The sequence below is a fragment of the Schistocerca cancellata genome, chromosome 7, assembly GCF_023864275.1.
Source record: "Schistocerca cancellata isolate TAMUIC-IGC-003103 chromosome 7, iqSchCanc2.1, whole genome shotgun sequence".
NCBI classification, from domain to species: Eukaryota; Metazoa; Arthropoda; class Insecta; order Orthoptera; family Acrididae; genus Schistocerca; species Schistocerca cancellata.
In genome coordinates, this window is record NC_064632.1 from 224,361,132 (window position 1) to 224,383,605 (window position 22,474).

The 22,474-nt window shown below is 40.0% G+C and overlaps 1 protein-coding gene across 3 annotated transcripts in view; it reads right to left on the reverse strand.

Annotated features, from left to right (window-relative positions):
* Nucleotides 1-22,474, reverse strand: part of LOC126092301 (autophagy-related protein 16-1-like) — a 106,283-nt gene that overhangs the window by 68,870 nt on the left and 14,939 nt on the right. For all 3 annotated transcript variants that reach the window (XM_049907823.1, XM_049907822.1, XM_049907824.1), the window contains exon 3: nucleotides 3,700-3,862. In XM_049907823.1, coding sequence (XP_049763780.1) covers nucleotides 3,700-3,862 — 163 coding nt within the window. The remainder of the gene's footprint in view (nucleotides 1-3,699; nucleotides 3,863-22,474) is intronic.

A 22,474-nucleotide genomic window follows, 5' to 3' on the forward strand; every position in this document is an offset into this window, starting at 1 on the left:
TTGCTCCAAGTTGTGCAGCAGTACTTCATTTATCTGAAATAATTGGGGGAACTGTTGAACTGCACATACTGCTGAAACCACTGAATGAAACAACACAATGACGATGAATGTGATGGGAGGACATGGAATGGTATCACTTACATTCATCATCAATTATTTTACAGTGAGCTTTCCTAATGCCCCACAAAAATAACTTCAGCTATTAATTTCTCATGTTCTTGTTGCAATACTGCTTGTCAGATGTATCCCACAAATAATAAGTCTAAGTTCTAGGAACTCAATAATGACATTTCACTTAAGAGTAAATACTCACAATTCACTTAAGAGTAACAGTGACCACTGTGATGCACGTATGCACAACCTCCTCACAGTGAAGTCCACAGCACAACTGATAAGTGTGTCACACGACGGCGCTACATATGGTCTTATGTGGTCAGGCTATCAGGTGGCATGGCCATCTGACAAGGACCCAACAAGAGATCTGTTAGCCGACAGCTACACACATGACCCAACAATGCATCTGACCTGACCAAATCCGCCAACGGCCTGACCAAATTAGATCGTCTGTAGGTCACTTCAGCTGTTAAGACACAATATCAGACATTATCAGCTATTTCTCACCCAAATGCGAATACCTTTAATATCACCTGCTGTGTAGTCAAAGAGAATTGAACCACTGTGCCAAATTTGTATTCTGACGTGTTTATCAACATAAAAGGGGTACCCCAAAAAATAAATTATTTTTTAAAAGCTATATATTTTCAAACTGTTCGTGAAACAACCTTCTCTCCTTCAAAATACTCTCCATTATAACTAATATGCGTGTCCCACTGGTGCTTCTACTGTTCAAAACATCTTTAGAAATGGCTCCTCCCTCTTTTTTTTCTTGACTTCTTCAATGTTATCAAACTGGTGTCTTTTCATGCGTGGAAATAAGAAAAAGTTGCACAGTGCCAGGTCAGGTGAGAAAGATGCATGGGGCAGAAGAACTATACCATTTTTAGCCAAAAACTAACAGAGACGGTTGAGTGTGTGCAGGTGCATTGTAGTGGTAGAAGAACCAGTTTCCTGCTTGCCACAAATCACTTTTTGATGAACACTCTTGCACAATCTTCTTAAAACTTCCAAATAAAATGTTTCATTGACAGTCTGACCTGGGGAAACAAACTATGAACGAACTATGTCCTTGGCATAAAAAAAAGCAAATCAGCATTGTTTTGATGTTTGATTTGACTTTATTATCACTCATACACTTGAGCTTTTCCCATAGCATCATCTTGGTACACTGTTTTCAACATTAAAACAGTTTCAGCAGCATTTTTACCAAGTACAAAACAAAATTTCGCAGCTACCGTCTAGTAAGGTCATCCGAAGACCAGTATCAGTTGCAAAGCGATTTAGAAAAGATTGCTGTATGGTGTGGCAGGTGGCAGTTGACACTAAATAACGAAAAGTGTGAGGTGATCCACTTGAGTTCCAAAAGAAATCCGTTGGAATTCGATTACTTGATAAATAGTACAATTCTCAAGGCTGTCAATTCAACTAAGTACCTGGGTGTAAAAATTACGAACAACTTCAGTTGGAAAGACCACATAGATAATATTGTGGGGAAAGCGAGCCAAAGGTTGCGTTTCATTGGCAGGACACTTAGAAGATGCAACAAGTCCACTAAAGAGACAGCTTACACTACACTCGTTCGTCCTCTGTTAGAATATTGCTGCGCAGTGTGGGATCCTTACCAGGTGGGATTGACGGAGGACATCAAAAGGGTGCAAAAAAGGGCAGCTCGTTTTGTATTATCACGTAATAGGGGAGAGAGTGTAGCAGATATGATACGCGAGATGGGATGGAAGTCATTAAAGCAAAGACGTTTTTCATCGCGGCAAGATCTATTTACGAAATTTCTGTCACCAACTTTCTCTTCCGAATGCGAAAATATTTTGTTGAGCCCAACCTACATATGTAGGAATGATCATCAAAATAAAATAAGGGAAATCAGAGCTCGAACAGAAAGGTTTAGGTGTTCGTTTTTCCCGCGCGCTGTTCGGGAGTGGAATGGTAGGGAGATAGTATGATTGTGATTCGATGAACCCTCTGCCAAGCACTTAAATGTGAATTGCAGAGTAATCATGTAGATGTAGATGTTCACTTACACCTGCCTTCATGAAAAATTAAACAAGAACAAAACAGCGCAGGCATAAGCAGTCACTGCAGATGAACAGAACAAGCCAGGCTGACAACACAGATGGCACTGAACTGGTGATGAGTTGCGTTGTACACACATAGCAGGAGAAATGTGTACTAAACGAGGTCTGCCCACAGCAATAGTATTCCATTTTTTTCCCCTTTCTTTCTTTCTTTCTTTCTTTCTTTCTTTCGGTACCTCCTCGTATTTCATTGCTGATGAGTCCAATACAACCTGGACATCACTGCACATGATAGGTCCAGAGCACACATGACTTCAGGGATGGAGTACCCCATACTTGGGGTACTCACAAGCTGTTCACAATCAAATGCAATGAATACCATTCGTCTTCCCCATACTGCATTCGACAGTCACACAGATGACACGTTCTGATGACATCTCTCTCACATGGCACACTTATCTGTTACATTTGTCCTGACATAAAGAGTTCTCTCTCTCTCTCTCTCTCTCTCTCTCTCTCTCTCTCTCTCTCTCTCTCTCTCTCTCCCCTCTCCCTTCCTACCCCCACCCCTTCCCTTCTGCCCGATACAGCAGGTATTCAATATCCTAATGTCCATCACGAAATGTAGACCTACTTAAGACACAAAGTTGTTTGATTACACCACTGCCAAGCCATCACTTGGATCTGCTCTACAAGCAAATATCTATGTCTCTCTATTCAAAGCAATTTAAAGTCATGAAACCAAATAAATATAGTTGTGGGGAAGGTAGATGCCAAGACAATGCTCACTGGAAGACTCTTAAGGAATCGTAATTCATAAACAATGGAGAGTGCTTATAAAATTCTCACTTAGTCAATTTCTGGGATTACTAAATTACATTAAAATGGGGAGGGAAGGAGGGAGGGAGGGGGGAGGGGGGGGAGGGGGAGAGGGAGGGAGGGAGGGAGAGAGGGGGGAGAGAGAGAGAGAGGGGGAGGGGGGGGGGGAGAGAGAGAGAGAGAGAGAGAGAGAGAGAGAGAGAGAGAGAGTGTTCAAGGATGAGCTGCTTCAGTAACCACCACTTTGTTAAGTATAAAATCATCATTAAAATGCTCATCTCCATCATGAGACACTGCAGGATAAATGACTTACTCTTGAATTTTCAAAGCATATGTTCCATGATGAATCAAGAAACATATTACAGCCCTCCACACACATAAAAACAAAATGACCATAACAGTAATATGAGAAATATTTAGTCTTGCGTAGCAATGCAGTGGCAACTGTTCTTGCCACGCATCATCCACAATTGGAATAAAAAGCGAGTAAAATGATTATATTCAGATTATGTACCCCTACCGCTCACCATACAGTGACTTGTGGAAAATATATACAGAATCCAAGTAATATGTTTACATGTTACAAAAAAAAAAAAATTGGAAAACTCTCAAAATGTTGCATTCTAGTATCCTCAGCTAAGTTGAACATGACTGATTATTGTCAATATAATATAGTCTATTCATGTACTAATAAATACTAATGGTATAAAAATTTCACACTTTTGTCTCTTACCTGCGTCTTTCGGAGCTTCTCTTCCAGGGATGCACAAGTAAGCTGCAAAGCTTGATGTTCATCTCGCAATAATTGCAGCAAATTTTCCAACTCCTTTATTTTGTTTTGATATAACTGTATATCTAAACGCAGTGTGTTACTTACAGTTAAGCTGTCTTTTAAGCTGAAATGAGAGTGTAAATTTATAATCATTATGTATTCTTCACATATTGTGATACTGTGCATTGTTTGCAAAAAAAGTTCTAAAACTGTCACTAATATATGATTAATTCTATTTTAAAACTATTCACTTATATTTAAAAATGCTTTGACAGTTATCTGTTTATTATGATGCTGTATGAATAGCAATTACTGCAGTTACTGAAAGAAGCAAACTGAATTGTGTATCCAGTTATGTACACCCAATTAGTGATGTTTTCACAACATTCAAGAAAATGACATTTTACTAGGTGTACCATTTGCAAATTTATTTTCCTGAATTCCAGTGTGTCCTAGTAACCATGAAAATACTCCTTTGGCTGTTTTTGGAGGTAGAGAAGGGAGTCATGGACTATTTTATCTACTTGACAGTTTCACTGTATGGAATGTAGGGCACTCACTCAGTTAGCCAGAGAAGATCTGGAGTTCCTCTAGTACATGAAAATCTCATCAGCTACACTTTCTAAAAACTGCGTGGGACTCTCCATCAAATATGATAAATTCATTTCTAAGTAAACTTTGAAGACAAGCCCAAAAAAAAACATAAAACAGTACCATAGATGATCATCTACATCTTTTCTCTGCAAGCCATCATACAGTATGTGGTGAAGGGTCCATATGTGTGAATATATTCATACACTGCATTCATTTGAAAAAATTATTACATACACAGTTAAAAGATATTCAGGAGTACAATCCCACCTGTGTCCCTCTCAGCAGTTGTCACCAAATCTGGGATATGGTAGGTATCTGTCCCACACCAGCAACCAATGGATCTTTGCTTTGCATTGATCGCAAATGGCCTCATTTCTCTGGTCAATTACTGAAAATCAGTTTCACACCAGGGCAAGCAACATTATGGTATGCAAGTCACTCTGAAACTGTGAAGAATCTATGTCCTTATAGACAGTAAGAAGTGGCCACTGAGTTAACCTAAATGCAGAAGCTGTGTATGGAGCCGAGCCTGAGCCCATCAAGATCGACAGCTTCATTGAGCCTGTGTCACGAATCAGTACACTGTGCATCCATAAAATAGCCAGGATTGCACAAAACATTTATAAACTGGAGCAAATTGCTTGTCTATCCCTCCTCTCCCCTTTACCAGACACGTGGTTAGGGCACTTTCAGATGTTCTGCGACTTCAGGTCCTAGAGGTGGTGTAACCGCAGCAGCTTCAAATCAAATTTGATGCCATAAAACCTCACAAAATCATCAAAATGTACAATGGTGGCCCTCATTTTCATGTGAAAATATGAAGAGAATGGGTAACATAAAACACACACACACAAAAATTACAAGATTATCCACAAGCAAGCAACATTGCACTGGACTCCTTGTCATGGACATTGTGCTGTCAGCGGCAATGGAACAGAGTGCTGCACTCGTTAAGATACATCTTTCAGGGACATGAATTTCCTATTCAAATACAGGATGCAACTAAATTCCCTTTTCCGGTTTCTTGCTCAAAAACTAGAAAAAATACCTACAAAGCATGGCCTCTAAAATACACACCTTAAGAGCTATGAGCACTTGTTTGCCTCCAACACTGTGAAACAACTCTTTTCTACAACAAGCTCCTTTGCCTTCCATATTCTGGAAGGAAGTAGTATTGATCAAAACAAGAAATTAACAGTCCATTAAACATGGGCTCTAAAATGCATGCTCTAAGAGTTGTGGGCACTTATTCATCTTCACTATTGTGAAACACATCTCTTTCAATTGACAAGTGCTCATACCTCCTCTTAACATATGCATTTAGAGTGCATGTTTACTATACGAGTTTTCTTGTTGTAGTGTAAGAAACCTGTCCTCAAAGTCAGTAATGGGATTTAGTTATGCCCTGTATATGTGACAGATCTTCCCCAAGTCATCATCTAGCATTTTATCAGAGAAAGAACCAAATGAATACATACAACTGATCAAGCATTTCAAGTAAATTATTTCTGTAAGTACTGTTATATAACCCAATTACAAAAAAATCCAAATGGATGTGATCTTTGCAGGAGAGCCTGTCACAGAATTGTCTTCAGTCAGGCCAGATTCCCTCCACAAGCATAGACATTGTCATGGTGGTGAGTTAGTTTGCATGCCTCAACAATACCGTCAACCATGGGTGCAACGACACTGAAGTGTTATCTATGTATCTGGATACTTTATTTATCTGGTGTGCCACTTGGCAACACATTTTAGCTGTCAAGAGAATCTATGGCTCATTGTAGGGGAGCTGCCTGTAACCAGTTGTTGTGAGGCATGCCTGGGGCAGAGTGGTGCAGTGGATGCTTAAGGGCACAAAACTGTTAAGGGCATAAGTGCCCATATCACAACATAAGAAAAAAAACAAGTACTTAATAAAAACCTGAGGCAAAAATGCAAAAACCCAATCAAGCAACCTTAAAAGAGTACAACAACATCCCTTCGGAAAATTTCTCAAAACATCATTGAGATAGCAGAGGTCCCTGCAGGGGGGATCAAATTTGTTTCGCCATGCTGCTGCGGTGAATAAAAAGTAAGACGCGATTGACAGAATGTGTACCATCTGCTAAAACATCTGACAAAGTAGACCGGAAACAGACATAAACAGGTACAAAATGGGCACTGGATCAGGAAGTGGCACACCATTGAGGGTTGAGAGCAGTAGGCACAGAGTGGGGCAGGGTCGCCACTTAAGGGGAGCCGGAACGATCCATCTTCTCCATGATAATTTTAGCAAATAGAAGGAACATTTTTTCTAAAACCATTTAGCATATTGCTGTGAAATTTGGAATACATGTTCAGTGAATATTTCTCTACAAAGTTATGCCATGTTAAGAAATATTTATTGGTTTTTGTTTCACAATTTTTTTAAACAGATGCTTATTTTTTCTCTAAAATATTGCACTTTTTCTTCTATAACACTTGAATTATACAATATTTTTTTACGATTTGTTATAAAAATGAAGGAAAAGAAGTAAACAATATTGTGTATAAATTTCATTGATTACTGTTAGCAGTTTTTGAGAAAATATTCCTCAAAGATGAAAATTTTAAAGTTACGGGAAAGGGCTTCCCAAGTTTAATACATTCCTGCCCCATACGATGGATTATCAGCATCCTCTTGTTTTTCCAGTGTTAGTTTCCTTTTCACTGGTCTTTTCTTCCCTTTTGCTGCATGTTGTAGGCTTTTGTCTCTTCTTCCTGCACCTCTTAGTCTTTCTTCATTAATGAGGTGCATTGTGGTGCATGGTGGTGTGTCCTGGTTGGAAACCTAAATGTTTCAGCACATCACATTTGATAATGTTTCCTTCATTGTATGTTTCCACTGCATCATACACTCCAAAATGCAATGTTTTTATCTGTACAAACATTCTTTTGGGAATCCTAATACAAATTAAAGTATTTACACTTTCATTTGGATTTTGTGTTTTCCCATGTAAACAGTTTTCCAATAAACTTGGCTGTGATAAATGTCTGAATATGGGCTTAATTACAGCATTTGGCAAACTGTTTTTATGGGCATATTCCTTTCCTGATTGGTACTTACACCATGAGTCATCACCTGTGGGGCACAGTGCATGTTGTGGGTGCTCATTTGTTGATTCAGTATAAAAAATAATGCCCATACTGCTCTCCTCATATGCTCAATGCTTCTTGTATTTTGCCTAATTGCACACCCATAATACCTCTTCAATCTATCAATTGCTTCATCTGTCAATCTTCCTCTTCCTCCAAAGGTCTTATCATCACTAAGCTTCTGGGATCCTAATGTCTGCTTTAGTTTGCGCAAGCAAGACCCCACAAGTTTCTGCACATGTCCAATGCACTCCTGTTTCTTAATGTGAATTTCACTGCCATAAGGTCCGAGTTCCTCTACAGCTTTATATCCCTTAGAATCACCATCTCCTAGATAGTTAGTGTATCGTACATTATACCACTCCTGTGATCTGGAAAAATTTGCTTTCACTCCCTCTACTTCCATCGCTCCACTCGTGCTGTGAAAATTTGCTTCACAACTTTCACTATGTTTGTCCTTGGTATTGCCCTTACATCTACAATGTTTTGAGAGAATAGCAACATGAATTACTTTGCAACTGTCTCCACTGGTAGCTGTCACAACTCCATTTAAAGATTTATTACCTCCACGTTGCCATGATCCATCTAAAGCAACAGTTAAATCTCTACAATTCCCATTATCTGTCACAGCTTCAACTGCTTTCTTCATTATTGCTTGAGCAATATCTTCAGCAGAAGATCCCACCAATTCATTATAAAATCCAAACATGGTTGGTGATTTTGGCAAGTTCATAATTGCACATAACATTGTCCCCGCAGCACTGTCCTTGCCAATGTAATGCAAGCCATACACTAGCCTAACATTTATATCATACACCTTCTTTTCACACCGAGCGGGGTGGCGCAGTGGTTAGACACTGGACTCGCATTCGGGAGGACGACGGTTCAATCCCGCGTCCGGCCATCCTGATTTAGGTTTTCCGTGATTTCCCTAAATCACTCCAGGCAAATGCCGGGATGGTTCCTCTGAAAGGGCACGGCCGACTTCCTTCCCAATCCTTCCCTAATCCGATGAGACCGATGACCACGCTGTCTGGTCTCCTTCCCCAAACCAACCAACCAACCTTCTTTTCACCATTACCACTACGAGGAATACTGTTAGAATTAGAAAACAAAACTTCTGCAGCACATTTGTTACACTTCAATAACATTTTACATGCTAAACCAATGTGTGAAGTTCTTTTCAATTCCAGTTCTCTTTCTTTGCAAACTTGGCATAATACGTTATGTTTCAAAATATTAGAGAGCAAGGAAATGTTAATTATTTCATTCACATCATTACTGTCACTTTCGTAGTTTTCAAATTTTTCTTTGCTGTCACAAAGTTTCTTGCTGGAAGAAGTTCTATCACATTTATTTGGAGTAGTCAGTGAAACAGTCTGAGCAGCATCTCCCTTCGAAACAACAAAAGATTTCTTCTTCCACTCACTGTACCTTTTCTTACACACTCGATTGCTGAAATGGAGCATACTGATATCCACAAACCAAATACGTAAAACAGGTACGAGCAAAATTCGTCAAATACGCAAAATTGAACAGCTAAACAACAAAGAGCAAACTCCACAAGTCAACACACATGGTATAGCATTTATGTTTACTGATATGAACAGTCACTTGTCACAGAGATAAAGCCACACAACGTTGGAAAACAAAACACTGTTTAATTCCGCAAAGATACCCTCTTGCAGCCCGCGAGCAGCGCCATCAGAGGTGACACACCAAGTCGCTAAAACCGTTTACGCAGCGCGTCAACTTTGCAGCAATAAAAAAGACACTTAGAATTCACTTAGAAGAATGAAACTTGATTTGTTTTATTCAGAAAACTCAAAATAATTTTATAATGAAAAAAAAAAACAAAAAACATTAATTTTGTAATTCTCATCATTACGGCTCCCCTTAATAAATGGCAGTGACTGAAACAACAGTGTCCTATATGCAGCCAGGTTAGACTGACCACCTCGTGATGTGAGGGCTGAGAGGAAGTCGACCATACTATTGGGAGAGGTACCCATGTAACCAGGAACCCACATGAACAACTCCCCCACAGTAAGCGAGTATAGGCAGTCTTGGGACTGTTGTACTAAAGGGTGGACTGACTACAGCACATGAAGGCCCTAAAGAGCACTGAGAGCACCTGAGAAGAGGACAATTTGGAAGCCCATATCGCCACATGTACTAGGTGGGCTGATAAATGGCATAGAGCTCCGCAGTAAAAAATCGAGCATGGGTCAAGAAGCCGATACTGAAAAGGATCACTGCCAAGTACAAAGGCACACAAAACACCATGGTCAGTCTTGCAACCATAATTGTAAACAAAGACGCTGTCCACAAGCTGCGTGCGAAGTGCAAGAAACTTTCTATGATACACCCGGCCAGGAGTCATGTCCTTAGGAAGCGGAAGGAGTCTGAAATGAACACATAACTCAGTACGAAGGCAGAGCAGTGAAGAACTTGCACCCAGGGGGAACATGGCAGGAAGAGTAGAGCAAAGCTGTTGAAGCAGCAAACCACAGTGAACTCTGGGAGGCAACAGAGAAGATGGGCACAGCCCATATTGGCGGTCAAGAGAATGATCACAAAAGGGAACATAGGATGGGAGACCAGGCATAGAAGACAGACAACTCACATAATGATTGAGGAGAGCATCCCACTGATAGGTCAATGTTAAGTCAGCAGCCTCAGCATAAAGACTCCAATGGGACTAGTACAGAAGGTATCAGTGGCTAAATGTATCCCACATTGGTGGATGGTGTTAAGATGACGTAAGCTAGATGTAGGGGCAGATGAATATACAATACATCCATAATCCAGTTTCGAATGGACTAGGGTCTGGTATAAACTGAGGAGGATGGTTTGATCCAATCCCTACAAGGTGCAGCATAAAACTTACAGCACACTGAGGGAGCAAGTACAACGAGCTACCATGTAAGAGACATGGAAAGACCAACAGAATTTCCTATCAAACACGAGTCCCAAGAATTTTGTTATGTCAACGAATGCAAGAAGGAATAGGCCAAGACACAGAGATGGGGAAAGAAACTCCCAGTGCCACCAGATGTTCATACAGTCAGTAGAAAGTAGAAGCCACTGCTGATGCTCCACAAGTAAAGATGACTTAGACATCACTGAAGATGCTGCTTAAGTAGACTGATTCATTGAGAGCTGCAACGGATTGCGAAGTCATCAACAAAGAGAGCCTGAGACACCTGGCAGGAGACAATCCATAACAGGGATAATGGTTATGGCAAATAAGATGACACTGAGTGCAGAATCCTGAGGCACCCCGTTCCGTTGAATAAAAGTGACTGACAGAGCTGAGCTACACATACCTTAAAAACATGGTCTTTCAAAAATTCCCAGACAAAAAGGGGCAGGCGACACCAGAAGCCTCACATGATATGGAGGGGGTGTCATGCACCTTCTCCAAATCAAAAAACATGACCACAGTTTGGCACATCTGCAAAAAATAGTTCATAACGTGAGTTGACAAGTGACGAGATGATCAACTGCAGAGCGGTGCCTATGGAGATTCCGAGACTCGAGCCACCACACCAGCCGGCCATTAATCATACATTCCATCACCTTGCAGACACTAATGGCGAGGGAAATTAGGCAGTAGCTGGAAGTAAGGTGTTTGATCTTACCAGGCTGAAGAATGGGAACGAAAATGGTCTCATGCCAGCAACTGTGAAATGTGCTATCTGTCCAAATGCAGTTATACATATGGGGGGAAAAGTGTAGACTGTAGACCATCAGGAGATAGGTGTTCCAACATCAGAATGTGAATGCCGTCCGGTCCTGGAATGGACAACTGGGACAAAGAGGGTGCATTTTTAAGCTCACTCATCGTACAAGCAGTACTGTAACATCCACAATTCTGGGAAGAGAGAGATACTGTCCTTGCCTCGCCACCCATTTCAGAGTGAGGAAGGCAGGATGGTAGTGGGTGGAACTCTAATGTCTGCAAAATGTCAGCCCAAGGCGTTGGAGATATCAAGAAGGTCTACAATAACATTGTTCGCTATGGTCAGACCAGGAACTGGGGAATGAACCACAGTTCCTGAAAGCTGATGAAGATTATCCCAAACAATAGAAAATGAAGTAGAACTGTTAAAAGAGCTTTGGAAAAAAAGGCTTTTTTGATCCCTGAAAATTCAATGACACTGTGCACATAGCTGTTTATAACAGTTACAGTTTGCCATCAAGGGATGGCATTTAAAACCATGAAGAGCTCGTCTCCACATGCAGATTGCGTCGCGACTTGCCTCAGTCCACCAGGGTATGGGGGCACGTCGAAGTGAGCAAGAGGTGTGCAGTATGTATCATTCAACAGCAATAAGGACAGCGTTTGTAAGATATTCTGCTTGGTCATCAATGCAGGGGAAATGGTGTTCATTGAAAGTAGCTAGAGAGGAGTAGAGTTGCCAGTCAGCTTTGGAAAGCCGCTGGTGTGTTGGATGCACAGATGGGATAGGCTTCAGCAAATGAATGACACACAGGAAATGGTTTGCCAGAGAGAACAGACCACCCGAGACGACAAGTAAGCAGGGCAGTTCAGATCAAAAATTTCAAGTGGGAAAAGGAATGCATGGAATCAGAAAGAAATGTGGTGCACCCATGTTCAAACAGATTAGATTGAGCTGGTTGAAGATACCTATTAGGAGAGAGAATATCGGACAGGGGCATGGAGAGTCCCTAAGAGGATGGTGGGTACTGAAGTTGCTGAGCAGCAACAAGGGGGCAGAAGTTGAGCAATAAGTTTCAAAATGTCTTCCCTGGTGACAGCAGAAAATGAGGATGAGTAGACGGTGCAAAGAGAGAAGGTGAAACTGGGAAGGGAAAGATGGACAGCAACGGCTTGAAGCTGGGCATGCAAGGATATGGTGTGAGTATAGATGTCATCCCGAATAAACAACATGACTCCCCCATGAACTGGAGTCCCTAACTCAGAGGAAGGGTCAAAACAGAGCAAAGTGTTGGAGGTGAAAGCAATTGTAAGGGGATAATTTTGTTTCCCAGATGCGGAAAACAACTGGACAGAACAATCGCAAGAGGCGCTGTAATTCTACCCTATTGGACCTGATGCCGCGAATGTTCCATTGGAGAATAACCACATCCGACAATAGACAGGAGACGGGTCAAATAAGGGGAGCAGCCACCACGGTGACAGCCGAGTGTCAGAATTCGAATAAGCACAGCAACCAGGTTCAGAGGCTGGAGGATACTGGTCCATCAGTTTGACAAAGGTATTCTCCTTTGGTTGCCCAGCAGACTGGTTGCTGACATTGTGTCCCGGTGAAATGGAGGTCGGCTGGGTAGGGGTACCAAGTGGTGACGCCTTTTAAGGAGAACATCGAGATGGAGAAGGGAAAGATCGTTCCCCTTTGTTTGACTGTTTAGAATCTCGGCTTTTGTCAAGACCCAGATGTTGGCTGGTTAGATGTGTGCAGAAAGTCATCGCAGGAATACTCCTTTTTGGATTTCCATGCTTCTATTTGCAAGACAAGTGATTTCGCTGGCACAGGCGAAGGTTTGTAGGCATGGTGTGCACCTGTACCAGGTGAAGACGAGGCTGTGACCTTGGAGCTAGACGATTTCACAACCGTGGCACTAAACTGGAAGTTGCAAGTTTGCATAGCCATGTCCTTCATAAGTCGGGGTGTAGCAAGAACTGTACTCCTGCCAGAGGGTGATATACAAGGCTTGCAGCTAGCCAATGTTTTCCAAGCAAGGTGAGTAGGAACCTTTTCCTTCACCCAGATCTTGAACGACTCTCATGATCATCCTTGCAGTTGACACAGAGAGGGAAAGTAGGTGGACACTCACTCTCATGAGTATCCCTGCTGCAGGTTACGCATTTAGCTGCTCTTTCAAAAGATTCGTGGGTGTGGTTGTAGCTCTGACATTTGTAGCAATGGGATTCAGGATATATGGTCTGACAGTAACAGCTTCATAGTCAGCCTTAATTTTTGATTGAAGTGCCACATGTTCAAGTGTGAGGAACAGAGTGCAGGATGGCACTAATTTTTTATCAACCCTTTCATGACATGGTGAACAGCAGTCACACTCTGATCAGTGAGATACGCTGTTATTTCAGCCTTGGTCAGACCATCAAGCAGCAAGTGTGTATGACACGATGGGAGGAATTCAGAGTGCGGTGGGCCTCTATTTTAACAGGATAGCTGTGGAGAACTGCTGCATTAAGCAGTTTCCACACTTGAAAAGCACTATCCATCTCAAATTGCAAGGTCCCATTACACAACTGAAAGTAGGACTTCACAGTTAATTGTTGTGAAATTGTGACCATCTTCCATGCGTGACACCACAAGGTATCAGGTACACCTGGGAGAGGTGTCAATTCTTTCACCTCAATCCATTTACATTTTTGAGATGAGGAACTTATCGCAGAGAAATCCCCCATGATTGCCAGCAACTCTGATGTCCACACCTCAGGTCACACCTCTTGAACTATAGACAGAGGGATCAATTGGCACAGACAAAGGTACCAGCTCAGGCAATTGCCCCTCTCAAGCAAGGTGGGATCTCTCTACTTCTCTTGTTTTGCAGTCTGCCTCCTTAAATTCATTCAGTTTTCATTTTTGCCTAATTACCATTAACATGCATGAGTATACTCCGCATTTCCCTCAGTCTTAAGGAATATAGTACCAGGTCTAATGTGTGCTGTTTTTTGTGTCTGTAATTAATTTCCTAATTTATTTTGAGCATTCCTAGTTAATATATTTTGCTACAGGTCATAATAGGGTGAAATCAATAATTGTTTCATGACTTGGATTCTATTGTTGACTAATAAATGAATACAAATTCTATACTAATTATAAACATTTGGAAGAAGAACTACTAGAATTCTTTAAGTATTTATTTGGCTCTACTTGGAAACATAGTAGCAAAGCCAGCCCTTAATTAATTCCAAAGTAATTACCAGGTTTGTCGTAAGTATTGTTTGCAAACCATAGCTGTTAATTTCATTATTTAAACAAATAATTCGACCTAAACTTTGTAGTAGAAGGAACTGTTAAAAAGAAGGAATTGTTTGATATATTCAGTTAATTGAATGAGTTATATTTTAATTGTAATTTCTGTCACTTAAACATTGAACACTATATAGTTTCAGTGCCTAATATTGTGAGGATGTATAAAGGACCTATTTTTGGTCCTGAGACAGTCAGTCCACGGCCAATTTTCAGACATGAAACATATTTTGGTTAGATTAACAGCAACGCATCAACTTAACAGAGGAATAAGTGTAACACAAATATGCCATGTGTTAGGATGATTAATGACAATGTCTGTTTAATTTAATTGAAAAATAGTGTCACATGTACCATATTATTCTGCAAGAACTGTGACCAGTGTGGTATAGGTTTTTATAGCCCATAGATGTTCAAGAGAAAACTATTGTAGCAATATGCTGACGTTGCCTGCAACCTATTAATGAGACTTATCGTCATTTAACAATAGTGTACTGGCCATATAATTATGTAATATTGGGGGGGGGGGGGGGGGGGGGGAGTTGTGAACAGTGAAAGTAAAGAACTGCGAAATGCAATTATTGTCGGCTACATCATTCACAGCAGCCAGTGTTGAACTTCCACCTTCCATTTTCAGCCAGTATAACAACGCAGTACGTCGACTCTGAGGACTATCAACGAAGAAATAAAGCAGGTGAACGTCACACCTGGGCAGGGAATTACACGTCACTCAATTGCCTTTTATGTGTCACACACACAGAACAGCCTTCAGCAACACACAGAAAGAAGGAATAAGAATAGCAAAATGAGAGACCTCAAATGACAAAGCAGAGAAAGGGCAAGAAAAGAACAGATAGGGAAATAAGGGTGGGTGGACAGGACGAATCCATACGCAGTTTTACCAAGAACTTTGATTTCTCAAAGAAGTCATACGACTCGGTCCCCAAAGAAGGGAAAAAAAATAGCAGAAGGATATACATGCAGCACAGAAAGGGAAGCAGCACCACAAAGGCTGGGGCCCTGTGGCAGCAAAGCACATACTCACCAAAGAGTGGTGAGCCCCTTGGGGGGGGGGGGGGGGGGGGGGGGGGGAAATCTTCTGTGAATGGTTGCATGGCATTACAATGAGTATTAAATACAAATGGTACATTCCTGTTATCTAAAGTGGCTTGTTAGCTCTAGGACTGTGTTTGACTGTATAATTTCTTCAGGATTGTGGATTTCATACAGGCTGTTCTGAGGTTTCATTTCCCAACTCGTGAGCTTTGGTTTAAATACTGAAATTTTCTGAGGGTGTAGCTGGAACCTCCAGTCTGTAAGAGATGATTATGGTACTGAGCCTTGTGTTTATGAAGTTGTTGCCATTTTGGATATTGGGCATTAATGTTGTATGGCTCAAGAGTAAGAAGTGGTATCCTGATGTTAGTTTTACCCTGGTGTTTGCTGTATTTAACTGATCTAATATTCTGGGCTACAGTGGTGGCCAGGGAGTAGGAAGCAAAAATTTGTGTGTCGTAGTAGCAAACCTGGCAATTCTTTATAATTTCTAAATTTGCATGGGAACTGTTTCAGCATCATCTCTGAAGGACATATTGGCTATAACAGCGAAATCTAATGGTTCCGTCTAAATCATATGTAAATGCTATATTTAAAAAAATGGCTTGGTACGGCATCACTTATAGTGATTTATCATTTAAATGATATTTTTATTAAATTTTTGGAGAAATATATTGGCAATAACATCCAATGTTTATTTTTGTTTGTTATATATTTGGGTATTACTAACAACAATGTAATGCCATTTTTAAACTGTTGTAGATGGTGTGTTTCAAATCAGTGTGTGTTAAAACAGTCAATGCCACCATTGCTTTAAGGATATTGCAAAAATAGGAAAGTATCTGAAAAACACTCAAACATAATAATGTGATTTACAAAATGACGGAACAAACATCGGCACTGCGAAGGAACTTGGTGCCTCACACTCAACAATTTCTACATTTCGGAACGGCACAGAGAAAACACAGTCCTTATCTAACACAATTCCTTGAAACTCAAGTGAGTAAGATCATCTGACAACAAAGATAATGAAGATGTTTTACTTACAAATAATGTGCCGACCAATGGAACTATTCATCAAGCAAAAGCCAATGAATTTATGCACCTGTTGGAAAATCCGAACTTCAATTGTTCTTCATCTAGGATAGAACATTTCCAACCACAGCATATTATCTCTGAGAAAATTCTTTGTGAAGCTGCCAGTGTACCTGATGGTGCAAGAGATGAGTAGCTAGCTACAAGGTGATCTATATTGTATGACAGTTACAAACCAGATGATACATTCAATGCAGATGAAACTGCCTTGTTTTACAACATGATCCCATACATCACACTGAAATTTGAAGGGGAATAGAGTTCAGACAGGAAAATGTTGACAGGAATCACAGTTATGGCTGCTGCATATATGACAGGACCATGCAAAGAAAAGTTTTTGGTGATAAGAAAATTGAGAAAAGCTAGGTGTTTTTAAAATGTTCACTTCCTACTTATAGTTCATGAAAACAATGCAAAATCTTGCATGACATCTGCCTTTGTTGAAAACTAGTTGCATAAGTGGGACTCTCAGCTGAAATCAAAGAAACGAAAAACTATTCTCCTGGCCAATAACCACCCTGCTCATCCAGTAGTCGACAATCTGCAGCACAAGAAGCTTGTGTTTTTAACTCAAGATGTCACTTCAGTTCTACAACTTATGGACCATAGAGTTAACAAAATCTCTGAAAATGCAGTACAGGAAACGTCAAGTGATGAACATGCTACACAAAATTTAAGAAGGTAAAGAAACAGTTTTGAATGTTCTTGATGCAATTTCATTGATATCGAAGAATAAGAAAATCTCACCCAAAAGACAACTGGCAACTGTTTTAAACATGCAGGATTCAGAGACCCTTCTTTTCCATCCCATGGCGAAGGCGACGCATTTTCAGCAACACCTGATGGTGCTGTTGATGAAGATTAGGATGAAATACCTCTGACAGAATCATACAAGAACCTTGTTCATCTTTGTCGGCTTGTGAAACACAGGATTTCACCCAGGCACACAATGATCTTAGCTGTGTACATCTCAACAAATGAAGAAGAAATTTTAACTGACATCCAAAGGCAACATGTGATTGACAAATATGAAACTGAACAAGAAGAATAGTTTGTTGTGCCCTCACTTAACGAAGCCCTAAGTGCAGTGAAAACTTTACAAAAAGCATTTATTTTCAAGGAGGAGTTTAATACAAATGATGAGGCTTTAACATGAATGCATCAACAGATGTAAATTGCGTATGCACACCTTAAATGCAAAAAGCAAATGAAGTTAACCGATTCCCTTAAGTAGGACAGTGTACTGCAGTATGCATTACTGTAATGTGTTTTAAGGTTAAAACGACTGGTTGCAAAAACTAAACGGCATCATCATTGATGTGTTTGTAGAAAAAATATCTACGACTCAGCATCTCCACTATATGGTGAGTAGCAACTTTGCTTTTATAATACTGTTAAATTCCAATGTGCGGTATTTTTTCCAACGTACAGAAATGGAGGAATAGAGTATTCATCATTGATGTTTTGTGGTTATGTGTGTAGGATATTTTCAATTTGTTACCTAATGCACATCACATTTGTAAAGCATTTTAAAGAAAAGCATAGGAAAAATTGTAGGCTTTTGTGTAATTTATGTATAGTATACTGCAGTTTCATTTTGATACTGTCGATTAGTTTTTGTAATACAGTAACTGGAATGAAGTTGTGTCATTCACAACTATTATACTATAAAGCATTTACAGTTACATTTAAACATGCACAACATTTTATCTCATTCATTATCAAAGGCTGTGTTCAACATTATTCAACAATTTAAATTGTTGCTGATTTTTTCTTCACTTATAAAAATTTCTTTCATTTTGCTGATATATTATTGCAGTACTGCATAAACATAAGATAAATTCCTCTTCAGTCCCCCTCCACAAATGCTGTATTGTTAATGCTGTAGGCTTACTGTATTTCCACTACTTTCTGAAGTTTTCACTCTATTACAGCCTAAAATTTACAGTTACCATTTTTTTTATCAAAAACCACAGCACAATCCCAGTTTATACAACTATCACCTATAACTACCATAAACTGTCGGTCCCTTTGACATCATTTTAACTGGTTTTGACTGTATGTCAATCTCCTTCCTCTTCCCCTCTGCCCATCTCCTCCTCTTCACTCCCTTTGCCCATCACCTCCTCCTCACTCTCTCTCCCCATCTCCTCCACCTCTCCCCCCCTTTCTCCTCCTCCTCCTCCTCTCCACCTCTCTCTGTCCATCTCCTCCTTCTCCCCTCTCCCCTCTCTCCCCCGGTCCCTCTTCTCTGTCCTCATCCCCCTCCCACCCTCTCTAATCTTGAGCTTCGTTTATTGTTATAGCAAATTAAAATTCCATAGTAGTATTTTAATCAAAAGCTGTTACAAATAGAACTTTTCTGTTTTCTGTGAAAACCAATTGCATGGAAGAAAACAAAACTGTACCTATTTACAGAAAAGCGAAGCACATTTTTCTTTCTTGCAGTCAGTTCTAACAGAAAACCTGTACATCGCTGTTTAAAAAAATATTTAGCCTATCTCCATTTGAATATTTATTACTGTGTCTGTAAAAATATGAAGTAAATTAGTCAATAACTTAGTGAGATCTATGCTAACACTGTTTCCTTAGTACATAATATATATACACTTATTTATAAATAACACATTAAAAATATGTATCTGAATGTTTATTGGAGTAATTAAAAAAAAATTTGAAGTAAGTCAGTCAAGAGCTTTTTGAGATTTGTGGTTACAACACAGTGAAGAACTTTCGTACAGTAAAATATTGAACAAACAACTTTTACATTTTTATTTATACAGATTTTAAGAAGTATCGTTTAGTGGTTAGTCGTTCGATATTTTAAAGTTACTTCGTATCTACCACATTGCTTTGGGGTTTTAGAATGTAAGAGGCGCTTCTCACAATCGTAATCTAATAGGCTTTAATTTAAAGTTATTTCACTGACATACTTGTTGAACCGAGTGAGTTTTGTTTTAAGGCTTATTCTTGCATATGTAACAATTATTTATGGAGTAAGGTTTGTGTATTTGTTAATGTACTCTAAAGAATTAATTTCAAAGTGAAACTGGTTTAAAATATCCACATTTGGAGTGGAGTTGGGAGGAAGTTAACAGGGCTACAAATGCAAGTTGGTTTGGTAAGCAGTGTAAACTACTGTCTTGGCCAGTGTTAATATTGTTTGTTTTTCAGATGACCATTCTTATATAAGCTGTGGAAGACGTCATATAACACTAACCAACATGGCTTTGCTATATTTGTGCTGTGAACTGCTGACAGCAATGAGAAATTACAGTTGTTATAGTTTATGAAACTACACAGTTCTACTGCATGGTTCAGTGATGATAACATCTGCCTGGGTAAAATTTTCGAGAGTTGAAGTACTCCCACATTCAAATCTTCAGGGGGGGGGGGGGGGGGGGGACTACTCAGAAGGATGTTGTCCCAGGTAACATAAATCTGGTGTTCTGTCAGGAGGAGTGTGGAATGCTAGATCCCACAGTTGTGTAAGCAAGTTGGAGAATTTAAAATAAAATAGGCAGGACAGGTATTGTAAATGTTGTACAAACAATTTTGGAGTTCCCACAAACCAACTTCTAATTAGCTTCCAAATAAAGGCAAATACATGCTGAAGGACACTGTAATCTGAACAAGCACATGAAATAATGTGTTGCATAAATGCAAAGTTTAACAGCAAAGTGTTCTTTAGTGACTAAAAACATTTGGGCTGCTGAGGGTCCAGAGTGCCAGCTTGTATAACGCAGATTTCACAGGGCACAGTACTTGCTGTGCCATCTGTGGCGAGTATGGCAGTCTCTTTAAACTGGCCATGCAGGTGTGCTCTATTTAATTATGCACACTAACTGTACAGGGTTACAACAAGGTGGTTAGCTATACTGTGAATGAGTGAAATGCAGTGGCAGGAAGATCACAATTCTGGTTAGGTAACCACGGACCTTGCTGTCAATGTGGTGGCTTTCGTGTCTGAGCTGTCTACATGTACATACTCCACAAGCCACCGTACCGTGCATGGCAGAGGGTACCCTGTACCACTACTAGTTATTTCCCCTTCTGTTCCACTCACAAATAGGGTGAGGGAAAACGACTGTATGTACGCCTCTGTGTGAGCCCTAATTTCTTGTATCTTACCCTTGAGGTCCTTACATGCAGTGTATGTTGGCGGCAGTAAAATTGTTCAGCAGTCAGCTTCAAACACCGATTCTCTAAATTTTCTCAATACTGTTTCTCGAAAAGAATGTCACCTTCCCTCCAAGGATTCCCATTTGAGTTCCAAAAGTTTGTCTGTAACACTTACACGTTGTTCGAACCTACCAGAAACAAATCTAGCAGCCCACCTCTGAACGGCTTCAATGTTTTCCTTCACTTTGACTTGGTACAGATCCCAAACACTCAAGCAGGACTCAAGAATAGGTCACACCAGCTAGATGTGGTCTCCTTTACAGATGAATCACTCTTTCCTAAAATTCTCCCAATAAACCAAAGTCGACAATTTGCCTTGTGTACTATAATTTTCACATGCTCATTCCACCTCATATCACTTTGCTTCGTTATACCCAGATATTTAAATGACTTGACTGTGTCAAGCAGGACACTAGTAATATTGTATCCAAACATCACAGGTTTATTCTTCCTACGCCTCCACAGTAATGTACATTTTTCCAGTAATACAGACAGCAATACCATAGGTACAACCACAATGGAAGGTTATCTGTTGACAGGCCAGACAAACATGTGGTTCCTGAAGAGAAGAGCAACCTTTTCAGTAGTTGCAGCAGCAACAGTCTGGATGACTGACTGATCAGGCCTTGTAAAATCAACCAAAACAGCCCTGCAGCTCCACTGTATGATTAAATGATGATAATGTCCTCTTGGGTAAAATATTCCGAGATAAAATAGTGCCCCATTCGTGTCTCCAACCAGCTTTCTACGGATTGGAGCATGGAATGTTAGCTCCCTTAATCAGGCAGGTAGTTTAGGAAATTTAAATTTAAAAATGGAAATGGATACGTTGAAGTTAGGTATAGTGAAGTTAGGTGGCAGGAGGAACAGGAGATCTGGTCATGCGAATACAGAGTTATAAATAGAAAGTCAAGTAGGGATAATGCAGGAATGGGCTTAGTAATGAAAAAATAGGAATGTGGATAAGCTACTGTGAACAGCATAGTGAATACATTATTGTAACCAAGACAGACACGAAGCCCACATTAGCCACAGTAGTACAAGTTTATGTGCCAACTAGCTCCGCAGATGATAAAGAGACTGAAGAAATGTACAATGAGATAAAAAAAATTATTCAGGTAGTTGAAGAAGACGAAAATATAATTGTGATGGGGGACTGGAATTCGGTAGTAATAGAAGGAAAAATAGCACAACTGACTAGAACAGGGGAAAGGAACAAAGTAGAAGATGAGTGGGTAGCTTTAAGAGATGAGATGGTATGCATACTAGAAGTCCTTGGATAACAAGAGATACTGAATTTATTTTATGAAAGGAAGAAATTTAAAAATGAAGCAGGCAAAAGTGAAAATAAATGTTTAAAAAAGTAGATTGACAGGAAGTGGAAAATGGCTAAGCGGAAATGGCTACAGGACGAATGTAAGGATTTAGAAGCATAAATCACTAGGGGAATGGTAGATACCACTTACACGAAGATTAAAGAGGGTGGGGTTGGGGGTGGGGTGAAAAGAGAAACAGCCGTATGAGTATCAAGAACTCAGATGGAAAACCAGTCATAAGCAAAGAAGGGAAAGCTGAAAGGTGGAAGGAGTATATAGAGGGTCTATAGGAGGAGGATGAACTTGAAAGCAATATTATAAAAAAGCAAAGTGGACATACCTGAATATGAGATGGGAAATATGATACTGCTAGAAGAATTTGACAGAGCT